The 23,392-nt window shown below is 41.8% G+C and overlaps 3 protein-coding genes across 7 annotated transcripts; 2 read left to right on the top strand and 1 right to left on the bottom strand.

Annotated features, from left to right (window-relative positions):
• Window positions 1-3,002: 3,002 nt before the first annotated feature.
• scg2a (secretogranin II (chromogranin C) a) lies at window positions 3,003-7,133 on the top strand. Of its 2 annotated transcripts, none has more exons than XM_034700462.1 (2): window positions 3,003-3,095; window positions 5,171-7,133. In XM_034700462.1, the coding sequence occupies exon 2, from the start codon at window positions 5,179-5,181 to the stop codon at window positions 7,042-7,044; it is 1,866 nt and encodes a 621-aa protein (XP_034556353.1). In that variant the 5' UTR covers window positions 3,003-3,095; window positions 5,171-5,178; the 3' UTR covers window positions 7,045-7,133. The 2 variants fall into 2 exon arrangements, with proteins under 2 accessions (XP_034556353.1, XP_034556354.1); XM_034700463.1 differs by lacking the exon at window positions 3,003-3,095 and adding an exon at window positions 3,289-3,384.
• A 33-nt stretch (window positions 7,134-7,166) lies between these two features.
• Window positions 7,167-12,193, bottom strand: ap1s3a (adaptor related protein complex 1 subunit sigma 3a). Of its 3 annotated transcripts, none has more exons than XM_034700466.1 (5): window positions 12,022-12,193; window positions 10,952-11,130; window positions 10,293-10,401; window positions 7,997-8,164; window positions 7,167-7,805 (listed from the first exon to the last, which is right to left on the bottom strand). In XM_034700466.1, exons 1-4 carry the CDS (start codon window positions 12,022-12,024, stop codon window positions 8,003-8,005), a joined length of 453 nt encoding a protein of 150 aa, XP_034556357.1. In that variant the 5' UTR covers window positions 12,025-12,193; the 3' UTR covers window positions 7,167-7,805; window positions 7,997-8,002. The 3 variants fall into 3 exon arrangements, with proteins under 3 accessions (XP_034556357.1, XP_034556355.1, XP_034556356.1); XM_034700464.1 differs by having other exon boundaries at window positions 8,027-8,164; window positions 12,022-12,187; XM_034700465.1 differs by lacking the exon at window positions 12,022-12,193 and adding an exon at window positions 11,722-11,760 and having other exon boundaries at window positions 8,027-8,164.
• Window positions 12,194-12,276: 83 nt separating this feature from the next.
• Window positions 12,277-22,508, top strand: LOC117825329 (DHRS-12_like_SDR_c-like domain-containing protein). 2 transcript variants are annotated; one of them, XM_034701128.1, is made up of 11 exons: window positions 12,277-12,408; window positions 13,207-13,315; window positions 14,977-15,110; window positions 15,223-15,305; window positions 15,429-15,524; window positions 16,608-16,689; window positions 16,767-16,828; window positions 17,133-17,237; window positions 17,673-17,763; window positions 17,901-18,038; window positions 20,862-22,508. In XM_034701128.1, the coding sequence occupies exons 2-11, from the start codon at window positions 13,260-13,262 to the stop codon at window positions 20,975-20,977; spliced, it is 963 nt and encodes a 320-aa protein (XP_034557019.1). In that variant the 5' UTR covers window positions 12,277-12,408; window positions 13,207-13,259; the 3' UTR covers window positions 20,978-22,508. The 2 variants fall into 2 exon arrangements, with proteins under 2 accessions (XP_034557019.1, XP_034557018.1); XM_034701127.1 differs by lacking the exon at window positions 12,277-12,408 and having other exon boundaries at window positions 13,141-13,315.
• The last annotated feature ends 884 nt before the right edge of the window (window positions 22,509-23,392 follow it).

The raw sequence follows: 23,392 nt of genomic DNA, 5'->3' as shown, positions 1-23,392 counted from the left end.
GTAAAAACTAGTACCATACGCATCTTTGTAGTCAGTGATTGGCTGCAGAAAATCTACCAGTTGGAGGACAAAGAAGAGGAGAGTGGTTGCACACAAAAATGTGTTATAATATAGATATTTTTGACAAACAGAGGATTATACTTACCATGCATCACAGCAGCTTCTTGTCCTTGAAGGCCACCGTTGCTTAACCAAAAGGAGGGGTGAGCAAGGGAGTGTTTCAATTTAGCATCTGATTGCTTCATATCACTAAATAGTCCCATTTCTACGCACTGTACTGTTAAATATATTTACAGTCTGGTGTGTTGTAGCTGTTTGTCACATTTTTGCCTGTTTCTAGTTGTTCAAAAGGTAGTTTGATGAACACTCCAGTCTAAAAATATGAGACCAATGCGGAAGAGTTAAAAACTGCAGTTCATCGAGGATTTGCTTGAGGCTGGCTCTGGAAGTACCGGAAACCACATACACACCAATTCAAAGAAGCCGATCTTTACAGCAGAAATAAACATGTTTACTGACTGGTTCAAAAAACGAGTGTAGTCTGGATAGCTCATTTCTCAATCGGCACACATTGTACGGGGGAGGGGGGGGGGGGGGGGGGGGATTTTTTTCCAACACAACAATTTCAAGATATTAAGATTACAAGTTTTCCAGTAAGAGAGGCACAACTGACTTGACTGACAGGCGGGAACACTGTAGCTGTTGGCCAGGAGGCTCAAAGCCCGCCTCTTTACGTCACACTAGCTCAACAGCAGTTTTGTTGAGTTCAGCATTTCCAATATGGCTGCCACCGATGATTGGCCTCAAAATAGCGCTTTAGAAACAGATGGGTGAAGTCATGGATACTACGTCCATGTTTTTAAGTTCTAAAGTTTTCCTCCACACTAAAAACAAAGGATTAGTCATATCACAAAACCTTTTCTTGCTCCTTAAAACTTTAGTCACACTTCCCATCAAAGGTATAAATAACAACTTAAGTGGAGTTTAACCTAATGCATGACTCATGAACACTCAAAGCATGAATCAAGGCAGATTGTATTAAGACGTCTGGGTGCTCACAGCTAACAAACTATTGAGTCACTGTGACTCTAAGTGGGTATTTCACACTTCATAGATCGAAGTCTGCTCTGACCTTTTCGTCAAATCATCCCAATTTGGTCCTTGTCAAAGTTGCTCACATCCTTAATCTTCCCACATCGACTTTGAGGACTGAATGTTCATTTGCTGCACAATATAACCATCAACTCACACGGGCCACTGTAACTATTATCAATGGGATTAACTTCACCTTTCAGTGAGTAATGTTATGCCTGCTCAGCGTATGATTTTACTATTGTACCTTATTTGTTCCCTTAGTCTTTGAATCAAACTCTGCATTCTCTATTGTTTCGTTTCTGAACTCTAATCTGTAGATTTTGTGTGTTTTGATTGACATTCATACATCTTTGGGTTTGGTTTTCAAGCTGGACATGTTTTATATCATCTGCAATGCTCCAAACCCCTTTACATGGATTAATGGGGTGAGTTTTAGTGTTTTGCATTCATATTTGAACAGCTAGCCTCTTTCTGATCAGAGCGAGAAGAGTTAAAAAACCTAATTTTGTTGTTTTAATTATTTTGCATACAGAGGATTATTCTACAGCAGCTGTGACAAAGCTGAAAACAGGATAGCTGAGACAAGCAGGTCAGTGCAGGATAGCCTGAGCTCACATCAAACAAAGCAACAAGGGGGATTTATGAATGAAAAGGCGAGCACGCACACATACACACACGCACACACACAGAATGAGATCCATACTAGACTAGATTTGACAAGCAGCCAAAAATAGAGACCACAGTGAGAGCTGGCTGACGAAGACAGTGCTCTTTCTTTCTCACACACATCTACACACACAGAATCACATGCACACACTCCCCTCTGCAGTCCCGCTATCACCCCGCCCGTCTGGGTCTTTGGCGGATCCGTATGTGAGTCATCGGTGGACTTTAACTGTGTCTGTCCCTCAGTGCTGCTGCAGCAGACACACAATAGCAATGACAACACACATTTAACTATTAACAGGAACGAGGTGTCAATTAAAGATCACCTTCAGCTTCTGATAACCTACAGTCAGGGCAGGGATGAATCTGAAGTAAATAAAGTGTGGTGTTTATTACTCATTTAATTCAGTTTGAAGCATTTAGAGAGACACTTACAGGTGAAATAATTTAGTGAAAGGAGTCTGGAGGATTTCTGACACACCTAAGCATGTCTCTTTTCATAAATAGACTTTTGATTTCCGTCACATGTCACTTTTTTGCACACATCCCCCAGATAACACATGTGAGAGCCACTCAGAAGGTAAAGGCCAGCCTTGAAGACCCTCACCACTCCTTTTATTCAGAGTTTAGACTCTTGCCAACAGGGAGGAGGTTCACATATACTAGGAGGGTCAGATCAAACCAATATCTAAGATCATTTGTGCCCTCAGCTGTTGGGTTTTTAAACAAACTGTAGGACCATGCAATTCTACATCGGATTGTGGTACCTTTGGTCTAATGTGCAGGAAAGATGATGTTGAATGGATATGTATTCAAATTAATGTGTGAACTTGTGTTTGTTATTGTGTGTATTGCTTGTGTGTATTGTATGTGTGTAGGACTGCTGTTGCGAACCAAATTGCCCCTTGGGGACAATCAAGATTTTTTAATCTAATCTAATGTTGTACTCCCCTTCAGTAAGCTTATGTTGCTATAAATACCCTCATCATAAATATCTTCATTATGGATGTATTTATTCCACCAGAAACCAGACACTGAGAACTGCTGCTGCGTCTAAACTAGTTCCAGTCCCATATTATTTTAAAGAGCGAAGCACTTTTTGTTTGGCTGACTCAAAATTAACACAAGCGCGTGAGTCTCAACGTGTCGGTGTGTGCGTATTTGCGCGCTCCCGTGTTGCGTATCTCCCCTCTCTCTCTCTGACGCACGAGTCAGGTGGTTCCTCTAATAGAACGAGGGGCTGTCCGCGGTGCTGAAACCAGACTCCCACCGCGAGACAGACAGAGAGAGATGCTCAGTTCACTCACGAGCCTCGATAGAAACTAATTACAAAGGTAAGACTTGGTTGTTATTGATTGAATGACCCACTTAGCGCTACTCTGAACAGGTTTCCTTTCAATTGGGGTTTCTTTCTGGACACTTTGGCTCAGGCTTTTGTCGTTTGCCAACCTGATGCACCGACACAGATGCAGAGGGGAAGAGGTTGTGTTGCGCGCCGTTTCTTTGTTCTCATTCCGCCTCAATTAACACAGATTTGCTCTTTTGGTGTTGATCTCGAGTGCAACTTTACTTCTAAGAGTTCATTAAAAAAAAGAACGACTGAGAGAAGTTCGGCAATTAAAAGTAATTCTAAAAAATAAGGAACAAGTAGTGTTCATAAAATCGATATAAAACCGTCGCTTGAAATCTTTGTCGTGCATTTTTCTTTTCATGATGAATGTTTTTAAGGAATTCATCATTTAAGAATATCACTTTGGGAGTAATTCTATTTCTTTAACCCTCCTGTTATGTTGCGGGTCAAACTGACCCTTTGTAAAGTCTATTTTAGGCGATATATGCCTTCCAAACCAGCTAAATGCAGCATAAAAGTCTGGGCAGCATGTGACAGAAGAGATGTCTTGTGTTAATTTATCAACATCACCTCATAAAAATAAAAAAAATTAAAATGTAAAATACAATAAACAAAATCTATGTCATGTAAAACTATTGTATTTATATTTAGGGCTTTCCAATGTACATTAAAACAAGTTTTAACATGATTTTTATGAGTTATCCTCATTGAACCATGATCTTTGAGAGTTAAAGAACACCAATGGACCACATCTTGGTTTAAATGGTTAGTAATGGAGTTAAAAATTAGATTTTAAAAAATGTATATTTGGATTTTTTGGGGTTCTGACAATTTTGGATAATTGAATATGCCCATGTTCCAGAGAAACAAACATAACAGGAGGGTTAAATAATCATTTTACGCATTTTGCGTGAAGGTCCTGCAAGCATCCCTCAAGACTATTATTGCAATCCTCCTCAGAGTAAACATGTTATGTGAGTTTAAGGTGGATGAAACAGTATTAATTAGTTTGAGATGTGTTGGTTGGTGTAGTTAAACAGGCTCCATGGGAACATCAGCCTTACCGAGTTACCTTGACAACAACGGGGCCGTGACTCACGGAGAGCAGCAATTTGACGACTAATGAGATTTGCACGAGAGCTGCATGCCGCTGCTATTACTGCTGCTGCTGCTGGCGAACAGGCAGCAGGAGTCCAGAGTGATCTTCAAACAGCAGCAGCAGGAAGCGCATCAGCCTTTTAATACAAACGCATTGACTAATAGGGCTGTTTGAAATCCTCTGAAGCTTTAATTTACATCTATTTGATCATGCATACATAATGTTTGCTTTCATAGAAGTGTAACAGCATGATATAGAATGATAAAGGTGGTCAATTAGAGTCTGTATTATAAAGCAGAAAATCCTGCAGCCTGCAAATCTGAAGTTTTTCATGCTCATTAGGTTGCTCATGATTAATTAATTAATGCTGGGATTGAATGATTGAATTAAAGATGCTAGGAGGAACTCTTAGTTTGTATTGATTTTGGCGTTATTGCTCTGCAGATCTTGTCCCTTACATGCATTATGCTTTCTCTTTGTAGTCAAATGTGCAACATAATGTGAATATTTTCTGTTAAATGGGTACCTAAAGTCGCCTCTTCTGTATGCTGTCAATCATCAGATGTGACACCTACCCCTTCACAGCGGTTCCAGGCATTAAAAATGACAATTTAGTGGTTGTCAGTCTTGATTCTCATGTTCTTGTTTGTTTTTGTAGATCATCTAAAGTATCAGAATCAATTTCAATATGTTTCCCCACCAGTTTAAAACTCATCACAGGAGCTTTAAAGTCAAAATAAGGAGATAAATAGAGGTGCAAATGTCATGCACATCCCGATACCCTGCCTTCAGATCAATCTACATGTCTCGCTTCTCTGTGATGTTATCATCAGATCAGACATTCAAAGTGATAAGAGCTAAAGACATTTAAGAAATGTCACAGCGGAAACTGTTGCGAACCTGTTAGCTCAATGTTTAAAGGTCAGTGTTGACGAGCGCATCTTTGTTTTCCTGTGCAGGCGTAACCATGCCATCACTTCACAAGACCTCCACCACGGGCAAACCTTCGCTCCTCTGCCTAGCCAACCTCCTCTTAATCCACCTCTACCTCAGTTCCCCCTCCGTGGGTGTTCAGGGAGCCTCCCTCAGAGAGCACAGACTAAGAGGAAGTGATCCGGACTCCCAGAGAGGAAACGTCCCCCAGGTTCCGAATGCTGACATGCTCAGAGCTCTGGAGTACATCGAAAACCTCCGTCAAAGAACAGGCGCCGACTCCCAGCAGCGCTCACCTCTCAGTGCAGGCTACGATGCCAGCCGCATGGATGATGCTGAGAAGCTGCGCGTCATGTTAAGGCTGGCCTCTAACACTGCAAGGAACAATGAAGAGCAGGAGGAAGAGGAGGAGGAGGAAGGGCGGGAGGATAATAGTGAAGAGCTGCTCCAGGCTGTGCTCAGCACCCTCCAACAAACAGAAAAGGCCTCCAGACCTGCTTCGCTTCGCCCCAGCGTGCAGCAGAATCAACGTGTCATCAGGCCTCACCGGAAGTTGCCGCTCCTGTTTGAGGATGACGAGGAGGGTGAGGGGGATGAGGATGAAGAGGGGTCAGATCTGGAGCACGAGAGCCCCTTTAAGCGCACCAACGAGAATGTGGAGGAGAAGTACACGCCTCAGAATCTGGCAACCCTGCAGTCAGTGTTCGACGAACTGGACAAGCTCACAAGCGTGAAGCCCATGCACAAGCGTCAAGATGATGAGGAGGAGGAGGAGGATGATGAAGATGATATGTTTAAGGTGAGGAGTGTTGATCTTGCAGACTGGAGTCCGCTGCAAGAGCAGGAGGAGGAAGCAGAGGAGGAGGAGGAGGAGGAAAACAAACACGAGGCCAACAGAGGGCTCGATTACATGGACGACGAAGATGTGGATGATGGCGAAGAGGAGGAGGATGAAAGATACCCAGTCAAGAGGTCAAAAGATCCCGATGATGTAGCAAACCTGGTGGACTATTACCTTTTAAAGGTGCTGGAGAAAACAGAGGAGGAGGAGCAGAAACGGGAGATAGAAGAGGAGGAGGAGAAGAGGAGAGCGGCTGAGATGCAGTTTAGTGAGAACATCGACCCACGAGCCATTTATCAACTCATCCAGATCTCACAGAAATACCAGATCCCACCTGAGGACCTGGTGGACATGCTCAAAACCGGGGAAAACAAAGAAAAGGCACAAAAGGAGGAATTATTCAGAGCAGAAAACAAGTTCCCTCAGACGTCCTTAAAGAAGACGCACAAGATCCCTGAAGCTAAATTCTACAGCAGACACTTTCCTGAGAGACAAAAGACCCCAGAGGAGCTGAGGACGGAGGAGATATTAAGCATCCTCGGGTTAGGAGGCGTGGAGGATCAGACTCCTGTCAGGAAGCAGTACAAAAGCTCTCCGTCACGACTTCACACTCAGCCTGCAGGGCGTTCACGGGAATCCTCTCCTACGCAGCAGCAGCAGCAGCTGCAGCAGCAGCAGCAGCGACGCCTTCTCCCCAGCGCTTTGAAGAACGACTATGACGACAGTGTGGACGAGGATGAACTGGCAGCGTATTTGGCAGCTCAGATGCTGGCACAGTATCCGAACCCTGTGTACAGTAAGAGCAACAACAACAAGCAGAGCCAAAAGCGGGACGAGGTCGCCCAGAGCACGACGGGCTCCTTTGAGCAGGCGATACAGGATTATTTTGATCAGATGGACTCAGAGAAGAGCTCGAATGAAAAGAGACAGACTGAGGATGATGAGAGGGGAGATGACACACAAATGCAAGGCTTTGAAAATGACGCGCTGATGAAATTATTGAGCTACCTGAACCCAGAAACAGAAGAAAGTGACGCCAAAACTGCCCGAGGAATATAAACACGGCTGTAGATACACATATAAAGATATAAATATATATATTGTTTGGTGGAGGGAGAGGGTGAAATAAAGTATTTTGAAGAATAAAACATGCTGTCAACTTTAGTTATTCTGTAGTTTTACAAAAAGATCTTGTTTATTAGCAGAAATATGAGTGTTCAGACATTCAGTGGATGCTTTTTTTAATGAGTTTGTTGCTCAACAACACTAAAAAAAAACAATACATGTGACTCACCAGCCTTACCTTTCAACAACACACACATTTACATGCACGCTCGCACGCACACACACACACACACACACACACACACACACACACACACACACACACACACACACACACACACACAACCAAAACCAGTGTTGGACCCCCTGATTCACTTGTGTCTTTTTGGTAATTCTTTCTTAAATGTGGTCATATGTGACATACCTGAGGTTAATAAAGCATTGACTTTATTTTTTCCTTACTGTGTAGTGTTTCTTCATTTACTCACATCACATAGTGCATCAGTTCAAGCATAAAAACAGCTAAAAATTTCAGTAAATAAGGCTTTTTCAGTCATAAAACTCTGATATTATACAGATGAGGCTTTGAAGGCACTTAGAGATGCAAACATTTTGTTAAAATGTGACTTAATGCGAATGACTCATCCTTAGTCACTTAATAAAAATGTTGCAGAGATAAACCTAAAAGTCTTGAAACGTGGGACGTCTTCACTTCTGGCTCAGTAGGCAGGTTTGCTCATGTACTCCTCCATCGTCTGTGAGAAAAGCAGAGATACAAAAAACAACAGGTTGCATATGATTCACGAGAAGGGATGTCATATCATCAATTTCAAGATAATGAAACGATAGATCCTAGGGGGAAAAGTGTAGTTTCATTTTAGCTGCAGTGGAGCAGAGTGAAGGGGGAACGACAGGGACCATCATCCTTTGCACTCTCCCATCTCACCGTTTGTTAAAAGTCAGTGGTCTGAAGTACCTCTTGGAGTGTGTCAGCGTCCTCCATGGACCGAAGCACAGCTGCTTTGGATGTTTCTAGAACTTCTCCTCCCATCAGGAATTCGTCCAGGATGAAGTACGCCTTCTCAAAGTTAAAAATGATGTCCAGCTCACAAACCTGCACCAGAAAAAGATCCATTAGACTAGATGTACATCTTTGATCAATGAGCATGAGAGAGAGGACATTACTTATTAAAAATAACATAAGAGCAGTCAGGTCAAAGTCTAAAGATGAAAATAAAGCAGTCTATTTAAGGTGCAATAAGCTGTAAAAACTCAGTTTTCATATTTTTTCAAAAATCTAATTTATGAAAATGAGGGAATTACACCGTAAGAACACCAGGGGGCGCCACACGGGTAAAGAGCAGAGAGAGAGAGAACACATCTTGAGAAGTTTAGACAAGTTTTGTGTGAGAAGAAGTAATGATGGTTGACAGAAATAAAAATACAAGTGTCTCTCTTTATATATGTGCTTACAGCTTTATAATAAAGAGTTTATTTTAAGGAAAAACTATTTTGAAATATCTCCAGTTCTGATACCCTTAAGCTGCAGCTCTGAGGCAGGCTGTTACAAGTGCAACATAAATCCTGTGGGCATAAATTAGGCAATCAGAGTAAGAGCTGTTTTATAGCCAGAGAGATGTAATCCACAGAGTCTGACGAGCCCAACGGAGACCTGTTTGTTGTCTCTAGCTTCTGATTGACATAAATAAAGCATTTAAAGATGACTTAATAAACCTTTTCATTAAATCTTCATCGAATCCAATGCCAATAGAGTCCCCCATCATCAATGAGAGAAGCTTTAACAACTCTGCTACCTAAGCCAGGTTAATCAAGACTGAATGTGGAAACTGGCGCCCTGTAAGCTCACTTAATCCTGACACAAAGATGTTTTGAAAAGTTATAGCAAGAAGGTGAGAGACTGTACGCCCATGCATAGTGGGGACGGATGCTTCCACAGCGTCAGGAGAGCACTTAATGTCTTACACATTAATCGAGGAGCAGCAGATCCAGGACTCCTATCAACTGATGCAGAAAATACTTTGATAGAGTTGAATGGAAATACCTTTTAAGGGTTATTGAACGCTTTAAAAGTCTTTAAAAGTACTTCTATACGTTCTTTGTACAGATAGTATTTTTATTTTTATTCAGAAATTTGAGATTAGATTTTAGGTTTCTATATTTATTGTCCTTCTTGTCTTGTTGTTAAAGCTCCTGTGAGGAGTTTTTAGCCGGTTATAAAACAGACTGAAATAAACAGTGATGTCTTTTTATGACCTACAGAAGCAAAAGAGACCATCAACGACAAGTCTGATGATTTCTATATCCTTAATTTTAAAGCCTGTAGTCACTGTGATGGGGGAGGTGTCAGACCTGATGATTTACAGGGCAATGAGGAAACAGACTTTTTACTTTTTCCACTACAAATCATCACAATAAGTGAAACATTTACTCACGCTTGTACAAGAGAAGACCGTCAAAAGAGATAAGAGGTATGACTTTGTCCAAAGGGGGCGCCAAAGTCAACACAAAAAGGAAAGTTCCTCACAGGAGCTTTAAGTACCAGTGTTCTAATCACCACGTCACATTCCTTGTGTGTGCGAGCTCACTTGGCTATAAAGCTTTATTGATTCTTGATTCTTTGGATTTGGACAAAAGTTTTGAAACATTCCATGAAGAACTATCAGCAGAGGTGTCCCCTCAAGGCCCACAGGAACTATAGGCAGTAGAGTTTCACGTTTTGCAGACGATGTCATCTTGTATTTAAAGTTTATATCCCTCTATTCCTTCTCTTTCAGAACTTCTAAGCAGCTTTAGTGAGATCCCTGGATGCAAAATAAATACTTAAATCCAAGGAAGAAGAACAGAATCCAAACGCACAAAGGTTTCCTCTATCTCGGCATTAACATTAGCCATCAGTCCATTATCTATGAACCAGTCATTAAGGCTGCATCACACACTGGATGAACCTGCCTGTGTCTATTATTGAAAGAATAAAAGCTTCCTCTTTATTTCCAGTCACAGCGGTTAAAAGACCCTGAACGCAGCACGACTACGCTCATGAAAATAAAGAAAAGCTTGCAGGTAAAGTCTTCCAAAAAGTTTTGTGACCTTTAATAGAATTGCTCTGAGCAGATCTCGAGTTAGACAGAGTAATGAAAGCCTGCGCTCCGATCGATAACAACACAGAGCAAATTTAAACCGTCCCATAACAATCACGAGCTGTGACATTAAACTTTGCTTACATTGCCAAAGTATCGATCCAGCAGCTCCACATATCTGTGCAGCACTTCGATACTCAGGAGCTCATTATCCTGGGTCTCCAGACCTGCACAGAAATACAGGCTGGCATACCTGCAATGAAAGAGGAGAGAGAAGGGTTAAACACAAGAGAAAAGAAAGAAGTCCTCGCCCAGGAACAAGCAGACTCATACTCCTGCATGTTCCACTGTTAAAGCTCAATAAAGAGTCTACATGTTGCACTTCTTCTCTGAGTTTAAGATGTATTTGCACAGATTTGTTTGCATGTAAAGCATCCCTGGCCTTATTCGTCCACTCCCTGTTTCTCTACTTTTATTACAAGTTAGTTTGTCTGGCTGCAGACGGTGAAAAAACCCCAGAGGATGATAAGAGTGGTGTTGCACCATCACTATCAGGGTCTCATCAGAGCTATAGGCCATTCAGGTGGGCCTTGTGTGTTTAACCCCCCCTTTACCGTTTCCAGGTCTTGTTAACCCTTTGTTGACAATGGGTGTGTCTGTTTCTGTGTGTAATTTGAAGCACAAGAGTTAAAGGTGGTCTCTGCAGTTGCCAGAAAAGAACCATTGATGATGAAACACTAAGATAAAAAGTGGGAATGTAAGCACAACATAAATTCAAACAGCAGGTTTATCTCTGCAGGCACCTTTTGTAAACAATCTTCAGATCCCTCCACTGGACAAAGTTGCAGGAACGTGGAGCACGGGCCAGTACTAACATCATCATGTCCCGGATCACCTTCTTCTTTTCTCTGTCTGTGTATGTTGTGAACCATTTCTGCAGCCGCAGCTTCCCCTGACGACTGAACAGCAGCAGGAAGCGCATCTGGAGGGAGCAGAAAACAGAGACAAGTGTAGAAAACATGAAATATGAGAATGCTTTAAAGGATAAGTGCAGGGACAGGTGTAAAAACCTCAGACAAGAGGAACTACTTGTGTCACATGTGTACTGTAGCTTGTCAACAGAAAAAGACAAACACAAGCATGCAATAAAGCGATGTGCAAATAAAACCTGCAACAGAAACAATATCTCATATTCCAAAACTAACACCAGATTTCACAACTAACAGCCGAGAACAAAGATCACCCAGGAAGCATAACACGCTTATGACACCTCTGAGTGCAATTACACGCTAAATACAACGTGTGTGTGTCTGTGTGTGTTGTGCAAGGGCAATTAATGGGAGCTCTTTGCCCTCAGGTGCAGCTGCAAGCAGAACTACTTCTGCAAGCAAGATAGAGACAGACATGTGGAGTAAAGAAGGAAAAGAGAGAACCTGTAACACAGCTGAAGGAGGATGTGGATTCAAATACAACAAAGAAATATTACTGTGACAAATTTTATATCCTTAGCCTGTAACACAACAGTTTGATACCAAAAGTACACCAACATCTCTGAAAACAATGATAGATTTACCTTTACAGTTTGACAAACCGTATAAGTTATTCCAAATGTGTTAGACTACATGGAAGAAAAGATGGGATAATGAAACTGAAATATGTTTGCATGACCTTTGATCAAAAAATCAGCTACCAGATTTGTGAAGTAAAGAAGTGAGATAATAATGTATTTTTTCAAGGTTTTCACACTTTTCTTAATCAGGATTAATCACAGGACATATACTGTAACTGTTGCCCGAACCATATTTATAATAAAGCACATATTATAACCACCTTGTGCATGGATAAAACTACAACAGCATGCTCAGATACTCACCATTTTGTCACGGATGTTGAAGAAAAGTCACACAAATTTAAATTCTTCCAATTTCACTGATCCTTCTTTGCCTCAGTTCTTCCTCACTCTTTCTCGTGCGTTTTCAAATGCGCCGACATTGTTGATCTTCCCAGAAATCTGTGCGCTCACACCTTCTGCAGCCTGAGCCGCGCCCCGCTGCGCTCAGGCTGCTGATTGGCTGATGGGGAGCGTCATGGCGAGCGGCACATACACAGACGGACAGGTGAATCAAGTCAGTCGTGCAATGCTCCCAAGACTTATAGGGTGGTTGTAGACCCTAAATTTCATCCCAGCACCCTTGAAAAATAATAACAGATGCAAATGCCCAACCAGATCTTTTTTTTTCTTTATGGTGAGAAAAGAATGGTGAGATAGAATCTATTATAGAAGGGTTGACATATGATTTGCATGATATTAAAAACTTTCAAGCTTATTTTGCTAAATCCAATAAGACATGGATCATTTTTATAACATTTTATAACACATAACCTACATTTAGACGTTTTGATTATGAGTTTGTAAAGTATTTTTTTAAATAGGCCACTATAATTTTTTGGCATTGTTATTTCTATTTTGTCCATTTTCCTGGTTTAATTTTGTTCTTTGACATGTTTGAAATCATGTTTCTTGAACCTGCTAATAAAGCAATATATATAAATAAAAAAAATGATTTTTATGAGTTATTAAGTCAGATATGAGATAATAAGAGGCATTTACAGCAAATAGCTGTAGAGCTTTTTTATATTTATTTTATCCTTAGTTAATTCGATTTAATTATCTTATTTAAGAGATGATTCTTCAAATTATTTGTAGGCCTATAATTACATATTGTAAATCATTATTATTTTGTTTTGATTATTGTAAATATTTTTATTTTTATTAATGTAAATTAGTAAACTATTTAAGTCATTCTTTCAAACACTTTTTCTATACATATACATATACATATACATATATCATGTCATATTTTAATGTTATTTGAATCCATATCTTTAACCACAGTCCACATAAAGGCTTTAAATGGCATTCATCTGAAAGTGTTCCTTTGCATGTTAACCCAGCTGAACTCTGTCTGCTTCCTCGCTGCCGCTGGGTGGCTGGTTTTGTCTGTCACCGGCCCGCTGATGTTAATTCCTCGGAGCTCCACGTGGTTTTTTGGTTCAGGCTAAAAGCGCAGGAGAGAGCTGAGCTCACCGAGAGGCTTCCAGAGCGCCAGCATGTCTCTGTACCGCAACTCCGCCTGGTTCGTGAAGGGACTGACCGAGTTCACCAGGTAAGAGGATGATACCTTTATGAGCCCCTGTGTGCTGTTCAGATAACTCCTATTTTATAACGTAAAATACATGATTATACAGCACCAGTGTTAAACTGCTACCATGCCCTACTAATTAATCCCATATAATCCACCTACTTGGTCTGATTATTTTATTCTAGTCTTATCATATTTTTCTCATCTAACCCCAAATAATGTAACATTACAGATTCATACCTTTCAATGTTTGCAAGATTAACGCCTCAGGGCTGAAACTTGTGTTACAGCTTCTGTTTTTATTCATGTTTTTAAACCCTTATATTGTATATTTGATTTCTAATTATATAAATGGAATTTTTCTTAAATTTAAAGCAGAAATAAAATGTATATGAGCACGGAATTAGTTTGAATAAAGTTGCATGCGATTGTATTGACAAAGGAGCCCAAATAAACAACTTTCAGGTACTTTAATTACAAAGTTTTTAAATAAAGTGTCATGAGAGGTGGGAGTGAAATAAGTAGCCTAGTTGAATGCACTTAATGCATCTGCAACTTTTAAGATGTGAGGAATTATTTCAGACATTTTTTGCAGAAATACAAATATTTACTGACCTAAAATGAGTCAAAATGTGATGATTTGCTGCTTTTTTCCATTTAATACCATTTTAAACTGAATATCTTTTGCGTTTTTCATTGTTTTCTTTACTCTCTGATCTAATATGAAAGAATCTAGAGAGAAAATTCCAAAATTCAACCGATAGATAGCCAATACTTGGACTTTATAAGGTTGGATTAGGTCAAAGGTCATGTAAGGGTTGAATCCATGAATGGAACTGTAGTAATAATCCAGCTCATAGATGTTTTCAATATTGAACACAACAGAACTGCAGCACATCTCTCAGAGTCACTGATTTATAAAAGTATAAATTGATATTAGTGTTCAATGTCTCAGCACGAGACCTGCAGCACCATCACTCATTTGTTCAAACACAACGGCTCTTACATGCTCCATCAGTCCTATCTGATCCCTTGCAGCCCAAAGGCGCCTTTCCTCATCGCAACGCAGCTCGCCAAGTTGTGTGAAGAGGTGCTTTTGTGATTGTTTCCCTTCATCCCTTTGTTCTGTGTTATCTTTACTGTGGTCGAGCTGCCCGGCAGCCCGCTCTGACCCTGCACTAATGGCTCTCTGCATGACACCATGGAACAGAGCGGGCATTTAGCCTCGCTTTTACCCCCCTCGCCATCGCTTTGACCCCCCCTTCAGCCGCCCTCAACAATGGCGTCTATGACAAAGGGGGCGATTGAAGACCTCTGTGCCACCGAGGTCACACACAAACACACAAACACACACACACCGATGCTGTTGTCACCTCACATAGTCTCACCCCAAAGCAATTCTCCTCAGATGATGCCAGGCACACTCTCGCCGTCATTGTGTCTGTACAGTAACGCTGTGAAGAGACAGTGACTAGACTGACCGCAAACACCCTCTCTGACCTTAACTCTCACCAATGCACACGTGCATGGACAAGTCTACTTCTGTTTTATCCAATACATCTTTAATTTCAATAAAAAGCTTCTCCTGAGCCCCGAGGCTGACATGCATGATAAATGTACCAAAGCTGTGCAGGTGAACAGATTCTCCACATGTTTGTAACGCAGCGTGTCTTCATATTCTGCAGGAATGCCTTCCTGTCGGCCTCCAAGAGGTTCGTTGAGAAGGACCTGGAGGTGACCGTGGCCGGTCGTGCCTTCATGATAACAGGAGCCAACAGTGGCATTGGGAAAGCCACTGCCATGGCTATCGCAAAGAAAGGTAGTCAATATACCTCTGTTATGTTGCATCAATGCAACAGAGCATCCTGCTCTTCAGGTGTGTTTCAGATACTGTTTGGTTAAAAGTGACATCCACTCTGTCTCTGTCTCAGGTGGAACTGTCCACATGGTGTGCAGGAACAAGGATAAGGCCGAGGAGGCGAGGGCTGACATCGTCAAGGAGTCAGGAAACAAAGTAAAGGATGACTCCCATCTCAACAGACATTTGAAATAACACAGAGACATGTGGCATTTAAAGTCAGACTGGTAATCCAGACCTGACATTTCTTTTTATTCTTCCTGTCTGGTGTCTTTACAGGAGGTCTACGTCCACATCCTGGACCTGTCGGAGACTAAGAAGGTCTGGGAGTTTGCTGAGGGCTTCAAGAGAAAGTTCAAGGCCCTCAATGTCCTGGTGAGTGACCTGACGTGTGATTTTATATCAAAGATAGACACAGTGTACAAATACAGAATGATGTATCTCTGTGTTATCACTCTGAGTTTGTACTAGCCCCATAAACTATATTAAACAATGGATGACATGGCAGCTCTTAAAAGTGAAGCCAAAACATCTAAGCTCCCTCTATTGACTGGCTGAAGCATAGATTCTAAGACGAGACATGGGACCAACTTTGAAATCAAAACACATGTCAAAGAAATCTCTCACAAACACGGTTTCAGTCATTATAGTTATGTTTCATGATTCTGATGTATTTCAGATTAAAATTATTCTAAGAACTTTAATCTTGATTAATTATTTGATGCTATATAGGGAGGGATAACATTATCAAGAGTCACTGAACTTTCTGTAACCGTGAGTGTCTGCTTCAAACGGACACAAGAATCTATTAGTCGGTGAACAGGGGCGACCTGAGGGATCTTCACTATTCTATCAGTGAGTTAAATGTATGTTTTGGTTAGCTCAGATGTGGAACATCACTACTTTGGTCAGTTTCTACTTCACAGACTAAGGCACCAAAGTACGTCAGCATTGCAACAAGTCAGCTCCCGTGACCAGGGGGTACTTTGGCTTCACTTTTATAAAACAAGAAGAGGTTGAGACATCCTCATGTAAATGGTGGGAACTTCAGCACCACGATGAACTTATTGTCTGAAGAATTTAAAGAATTATGGAAAGAAATTGCTTCCTAAATCCAGCAGTAAGGCCAAGTTTGTTTCAGAAACAGAGTTCTGAGTTGTGGGCAACACTTTCTTGGATGAGATATTTAAAGTTAGAATTTACCTTCAGGGCGCTGGTGTAGCTCAACGGTTAGAGCGTGCATCCCTTATGTGGAGGCTTTAGTTCTGGTTGGCTCTGTGCTGTATGTCTCCTCCACTTATTTCCTGTCTCTCTTGACCTTTCCTGCAAAACAACCCAAAAAGTAACTTTAAAAAACAAATAAACCTTCATGTTGAGAGTTTTATTTCTCTTATTCATGATCCTTTTGGATCAGCTTAAGCTAAAAGAATGATTGTCTCATGTTTGTGATCTGTGCAGATCAATAACGCCGGCGCCATCATGAGTCAGAGGGAGGTGAACACTGAGGGACTGGAGAAGAGTTTCGCCACGAACGTCCTCGGTGAGTCAAAGGTGAAAGGTGGCGTAAGAGGGAAATGTCTGAGGACGATATGATGAGATTTTTTTTACATCCACCAGGTGTTTACATCCTCACCAAGAGTCTCATCCCTCTGCTGGAGAAGAGTGCAGATCCCAGAGTGGTGAGTCTCTTCTATCTGACACACGTTGAAGTTTTTAAATGTTTGTGAACAGACACATTTTGCAGCACTTATTAACAGTATCCATCACTCTAACGAGCGGTGATTGGGTGTGAGACTCTGGGTTGTGGCTGATTGCTGCCCACACTAATGAGACATGCATCGAGAAACATCCTGAAATTACTAAATAAGAGAAAGAGATGGATAAGTCAGGAGTACATCTGAAATGTGTTTTTATATGATGCCTGTGTTAACTCTTGCTCCCTTGTTTTGCTCTTAACTTGTGTTTCCACCCGTCCTCGCTCAGATCACGGTTTCATCAGGAGGGATGCTGGTGCAGAAACTGCGGACGGGAAATCTGCAGTCTGACAGAGGTCGCTTTGATGGCACCATGGTCTACGCCCAGCACAAGGTAGGAACCTCCCAGAGACACGAAAAGGATCAGGACTGAAGGACTGTCTGACTAGCCAACCCTTTTAGAGGACATGTAGAAATACTTTAGGTGTATTTTTATGCACAATTGTTCCATGAAATGTCCTTTATCTTACTATTTTTAACACAAATAATTCATAAAATACAGGATTATTTGAGGCAGGTTAAATTGGGAGTTGTAAAGCTATTTTTATTTTAGGTGGAACTAAAAGTAAAAGAAGGCCTTCATCCAGATTTTGTAAAGTCATGTTGTGACCCCTCTTTGTTGCCATTTACAAGTCGATAGTATTCTCATCTTAGTTTCCAGATTCTTGCTCATTTTTGCCTTTTCATCTTTTCATCTTTTCATCTTTTCCATGAATCTTGAATATTCCATGAGTTTAATGACTGTGTGTGTGTGTGTTTGTGTTTCCAGAGGCAGCAGGTGGTGTTGACAGAGCAGCTGGCTAAGACTCACTCTACCATCCACTTCTCCGTCATGCATCCTGGCTGGGTCGACACTCCAGGTATGTCCTGCTGACGTGCATCACTACAAAGAGAAATAAATAACTGAATAAAATAATTATCTTTTTAAATAGAATGTAACGCATCATGACACTAAATCTTCTTTCTCTCCCTCTTTGTCTCTGTCTGTGTGTTCCAGCCGTGGCCAACGCCATGCCTGACTTCCACAGCTCTATGAAGGAGAGCCTGCGGGCCCCGGAGCAGGGCGCTGACACCGTGGTGTGGCTGGCTGTTTCTGAGGCTGCAACCAAAAACCCCAGTGGACAGTTCTTCCAGGGTATGATGCAAACCCCTATAATCCATAACATCTCACCTGAATGGTTAAACACGTGGATTTAGGTACAATTCAACTTAATTCAATGACTTTATGATCACCCTCTCTGGGGTCATTTGGCTTGGAGTGATCTGATTTCAGAAGTGATGAATGAATTTGAGTTGAACTGAACAATAACTTTAAGATCTGAGATTTTTCACGTTTTTGTATTCAGATTTCACCAGAAAATCTAGAGATAGCTCTTTGTGCACTTATTGATCCTGATTCACTGTTAAAAAAAAAAAAGCAAAGATGACATTGCAAGATTTTAGCAGCCTCTGCAGTTGAAAAAGCTACGGTTCCTTGAGTGTCCACTTGAGGCAGGCTCCAAAGCCAGGAAACCCATTTCAAAATGTCAATTTTTGTGTCTTTAGCTAGTTTCTTTATTGGAAAACTGCGTACAGGGAACATATTTTATATCGCACCTGATTTTCTTAAATTGATGCTAATAGTTATATAAAATTAAGGGCATGGCTGATTTGAAGGAAAAGTGAGCTGCAGATGTTTGTCAGGCGACTAGGATGTGGCCTCAACTCCACGGCTTTAATGGTTTTCTAGTTTAGTGAGAAGTTGGTTGGAGTCAGTATTCACAACATGGCAACCGCCATCTTTGGACTTTATTACCTTTCTTCAGAAACACATCGGTGATCGGCTGTATCCATGTTTTATAGGATTTACTTACCCTGTATTTCAGGGGTTAGTATGACTGACTAGGTAGCAACAAGCCCTCATTCATAATTTATGAGATTCTTCTCTTAAATGACTCTCTTCAGCTCCCTCATGGTAACATCATCTAGTGAAGGATCTTTTTGGTGTCAGACTCTGGAAATAAAACACAGAGAATGTGTTCAATAACTTTTGTGTTTGAGCGACTATTTGATCCTTTTTTTAAAAGGTTTTTGAACTCAAATCAAAAAAGTTTGAAGTGCTCAATATTATAAAATTAAAACACATCGTCACGTAACTTTTGTTTTGTTTTTGGAACTGGTTTTGGATTTATAAGAAGAAGATGCTCAATAATGCAAATATGAACTTGAGACAGATAATAGACTCTGACGCAGAGGTCTGGAGGGTTAAAGAAGCTTTGACAAAAGACTGAAAAACTGTTTGATTCTAAAAAAATGCAGAAGAAGTAAGAAGAGGAGAGCAGTGAACGCTGTGGGCTGAATTCTGTTTGTGGGACAGTGCTGTGTGTGTGTGTGTGTGTGTGTGTGTGTGTGTGTGTGTGTGTGTGTGTGTGTGTGTGTGTGTGTGTGTGTGTGTGTGTGTGTGTGTGTGTGTGTGTGTTGAAGGGTTTGGCCTGTGTCCATTGCAGCTGGAGTGGGCTGCTTTGGTGCCAGATACTGCCAGAGAGTACAGTGCCTCTGTGAGTGCACACACTAACGCACCCCAGTGTAAACACACACACACACACACACACACACACACACACACACACACACACACACACACACACACACACACACACACACACACACACACACATTCACTCACACACACACACACACACACACACACACACACACACAAAGAGCTGAGTGGCCTTGAAGTTGATATGAAAAGCTCACTTCGACAGACACACCAACATGCTGTGCTGTTGTTGTGATGTAATGTGATGTCTGACGACCTTGTTGTGTATTGGAGCAGGTTGTACGACCTTGCTGCTTCACTGTAGTTATGTAACACCGGAGTGAAGACATGGAGACGACGTGATTGAATAGTGCGAGGAGGAGACGTCAGAGGACACTTGAAGTTTTGCTGAATGATTTCAGGGTTGTCAGGCTTTTTTAACTGAAATTTGTCAACAAGAACACATTATTATACTTTGATTCAGGTATTATGTCACATTATTTGTTATTGAAGATGGATAAATAAAATATTGTTGGGGCAGCTGTTTGCCTGGCAGTTTAAGGCAGTACATATATTTGCTGTTAACTACAGCTACGAAAGATAGCTAGGTTTGGTATGTCGGCTGTGCACCCTAAAAATGTAGCCTATGAAACATGGACGCAAGATTCAGTATGTATATTAACAGCAAGGGCGATGTAGAGGCAGAACGGATGTTACAGATTCTCTTGCACTGGCAGCATGAGCGACACATCCTCGCCATTGTTCTGTCAGGTTTGATTTGGTCTCAGCATTAACACAAGAGTAACCTCCCTAAGGGTTGCAAAGTCTATTGTTTGCATCCTACACATCTGGTAGTTGTATACGGCCTGAACTTGACAGGAAAATGTTAAATCTGTACTCAGGGGTCTGGAGTTTGTAGTCTGAGTACCACTGACAAATCAGCAAACTTTGGACTGGAGGGAAAACAGTTGGTATGGAGAGCAAAAGCAGGCTGGAGGCAATCTGACACATAAAAAACTGATGTTAGTTTTAGAGCATCTTGATTTCAAAATTAGATCTACCCATGCATGCGTGGGTTCTCTCCGGGTACTCCGGCTTCCTTCCACAGTCCAAAAACATGCTCACCAGGTTAACTGGTCACTCTGAATTGCCCGTGAGTGTGTGCATGAATGGTTGTCTGTCTTTCTGTGTTAGCCCTGTGATAGGTTGGCAACCTTTCCAGGGTGTACCCTGCCTTCCGCCCAAAGTCAGCTGGGATAGGCTCCAGCCCCCCGTGACCCCAAACAGGATAAGCGGTCAAGATAATGGATCAGCGATGGATGGAAATATCTTCAATCCAACCAGACTACTTTTGAACACACAGGCTTAGAGTTAAAGTAAAAGACGAGAGTCTTCTTCGCACACACCTTTAAGTTCATTTGTCTTTTTTTGCAACAGACAGGAAGATCGTGTCCTCTCACCTGCCGCTAGCCTGGACCCGCAGCTCCCCTCTGGAGGAGCAGAAGTTAATGTCTCTGCTGGAAGACCTCGCCAAGACATTTCAGCCTCACTGAGACTCCAGGAAGACTTCTAACAGAACACCAACAACACTAACAACATCCGGGTACCGACGGAGGCTGGGCTCAATGTATCATCCCCTTGATGATGAAAAGATGTGGGTCCGTTTTATCCTGGGTATTTGGAGTTTAACACAACCTGAGGCTTAAAATGAGACTGATACAGAGACACACTGTGAGTTAAGATGCCTGATTAGGAAGATTTGTAACGCTGCGTAACTGTGTGCTTGATAACAGAAGAGCTCAGCTTTATGAGGACTAAACATGTCGCTGTATGAGTGTTTGATAGTGATGCTGCCTTTCAGTGAGCTCTCACAGGATGCTAGTAGAGAGAGCACCTTCACACACATCAGTCTGTTATAGTGACTTTAAGGAAGTTGTCAATCAGATGGGAATCTGATGGGACCAAAGTCACCACTACACACTGCATTATTAACACCAGCTGCAGGCTCAATCGAAGGATACCTTGTTTTTTAGAAGGAGAGTCAAATTTAAGACTAACAAGTGTAAAGCACATTTTCTCTTTCTACTTCCATGCTATTATGACTTCATTACATCCATATCTAGTACTAAACACCTGAAAAACATCAAGTAAATGCATGCACACTGGAGGAAACAGTGTTGGTGAAATAAGTTTAGTAAAGAAGAAGAACACCTCTCACATCTATGTCATAAGTCAGGCGAGTGGGAGAGGAATGAGTCCATAAAAATTGCCATCAAACTCCCGCACACACGCTAACTTGCAAAAGAGAAAACATTTATTGGCAGCTGTACTACGCCTTCATCCGGCAAACCCAGCCTGATGGAGGTGGAGTGCCAAAATGTGGATGATGAATGTATTCGCCTGCAAGTTAAACTGTTTGCTAAATCAGTGCAACACACATACATAGAAGTTATGGTCTAGAGCCAATACTAAGTTATGTTTGTGGAGCTTAAATCCACACATTGTTAGCATGTAACTGTTCTTTGTCAGCTTTCACATGTCAGTATGTCAGAGCTGGGCTGTAAGGAGCCTGATAGTGGTTCATTTTTTGCTTGTTGTACATCTTTAACGAGGACTTTGTTTGCATGTGCTTTGTCGTCCGTCAGATGTCATTTAAATATAATCCGATTAGTATTTTTACAACTTACATCCATCAATTTCTTTAACTGCGTTTGGATGTTTAGTCAAATCATTCAATCTTTTAGTTGAAGTCATCAAACAGTTACCCGGCTGATTCAAGCACAAAAACATCCTGTTTAATGTTTAATATCTGTTACATTGAGAAACTTTGAAGTGGTGTGCGAAAGCATTCATTCATTCATTCATTCATTCATGTTTGCCTGAAACTTAAATGTGAGAGATGTTCTGCAGCAGATTGAGCTCAGGCTGGAGATGAATGCTCTCTGTGTTAGTGTGTTCAGCAGCATCACTTGACATGTGTTTATGCCTGAATAATATCTGCACTGCACCTTTAAAAAAAAAAAGCTCTGTACTGACTGTGACTTTGGCTGAAGTCTGTCTTGTAAATGTCTGTTTTAATAAAGAAAAAAATGAATGCTTTGTGTCTCATTTTTCACCTCAAGACTTCTTTCCAGATCATTGCTCCCAAACTCTGGGACGCTCTGTCCAGATGCCGCGCTCTGCAGAATCTGTGGGGTGAAAATCTGTCAAACATTTGGTTAATTATATTGAATTTTTTAATGCACTCCTACAAACTGTGCTCCCTATTTTTTCACACTTAAACCTGAGTCTTAAACCTTGACTTAACTTAAACCTTGTCTGTGAAAAACTGCACAAAGACTCTGCTGCAGCACCGGGGAGGCCGAGGATCAGCACCTCCTAGTCTGAGGCCATGGTGCTCAGTCGTAAAAGGGTGGCCTGCCCACTCTGGGTCAGAGGAGAGTCTTTACCCCAGGAGTTTAAGTATCTCAGGGTCTTATTCACGAGTAAGGGGCAGAGGGAGCGTGAGATTGTCAGATGGATGGGGGCGCCTGCAGGGATCTGGACGCTGTACCGGTCTGTGGTGGTGAAGAGAGAGCTGAGCCAGAAGGCAAAGCTCTCGATTTACCAGTCAATCTACGTTCCAACCCTCACCTATGGTCACGAGCTGTGGGTAGTGACCGAAAGAACAAGATTGCAGATACAAGCAGCTGAAATGAGCTTCCTCCGCAGGGTGTCTGGGCTCGGCCTTAGAGAGAGGGTCAAGAGCTCAGACATCCGGGAGAGGCTCAGAGTAGAGCCGCTGCTCCTCCACATCAAGAGGAGCCAGATGAGATGGTTTGGGCATCTGGTCAGGATGCCTCACAGACGGGGAGGTTTTTCGGGCATGTCCGTCTGGGAGGAGGCCACGGGGAAGACCCATGACACACTGGCGAGATTATATCTCTCAGCTGGCCTGGAAATGCCTCGGCACCCTCCCAGATGACCTG

Source organism: Notolabrus celidotus, chromosome 14 (assembly GCF_009762535.1).
Source record: "Notolabrus celidotus isolate fNotCel1 chromosome 14, fNotCel1.pri, whole genome shotgun sequence".
NCBI lineage: Eukaryota > Metazoa > Chordata > Actinopteri > Labriformes > Labridae > Notolabrus > Notolabrus celidotus.
This window is presented reverse-complemented; position numbering and strand designations above follow the sequence as displayed.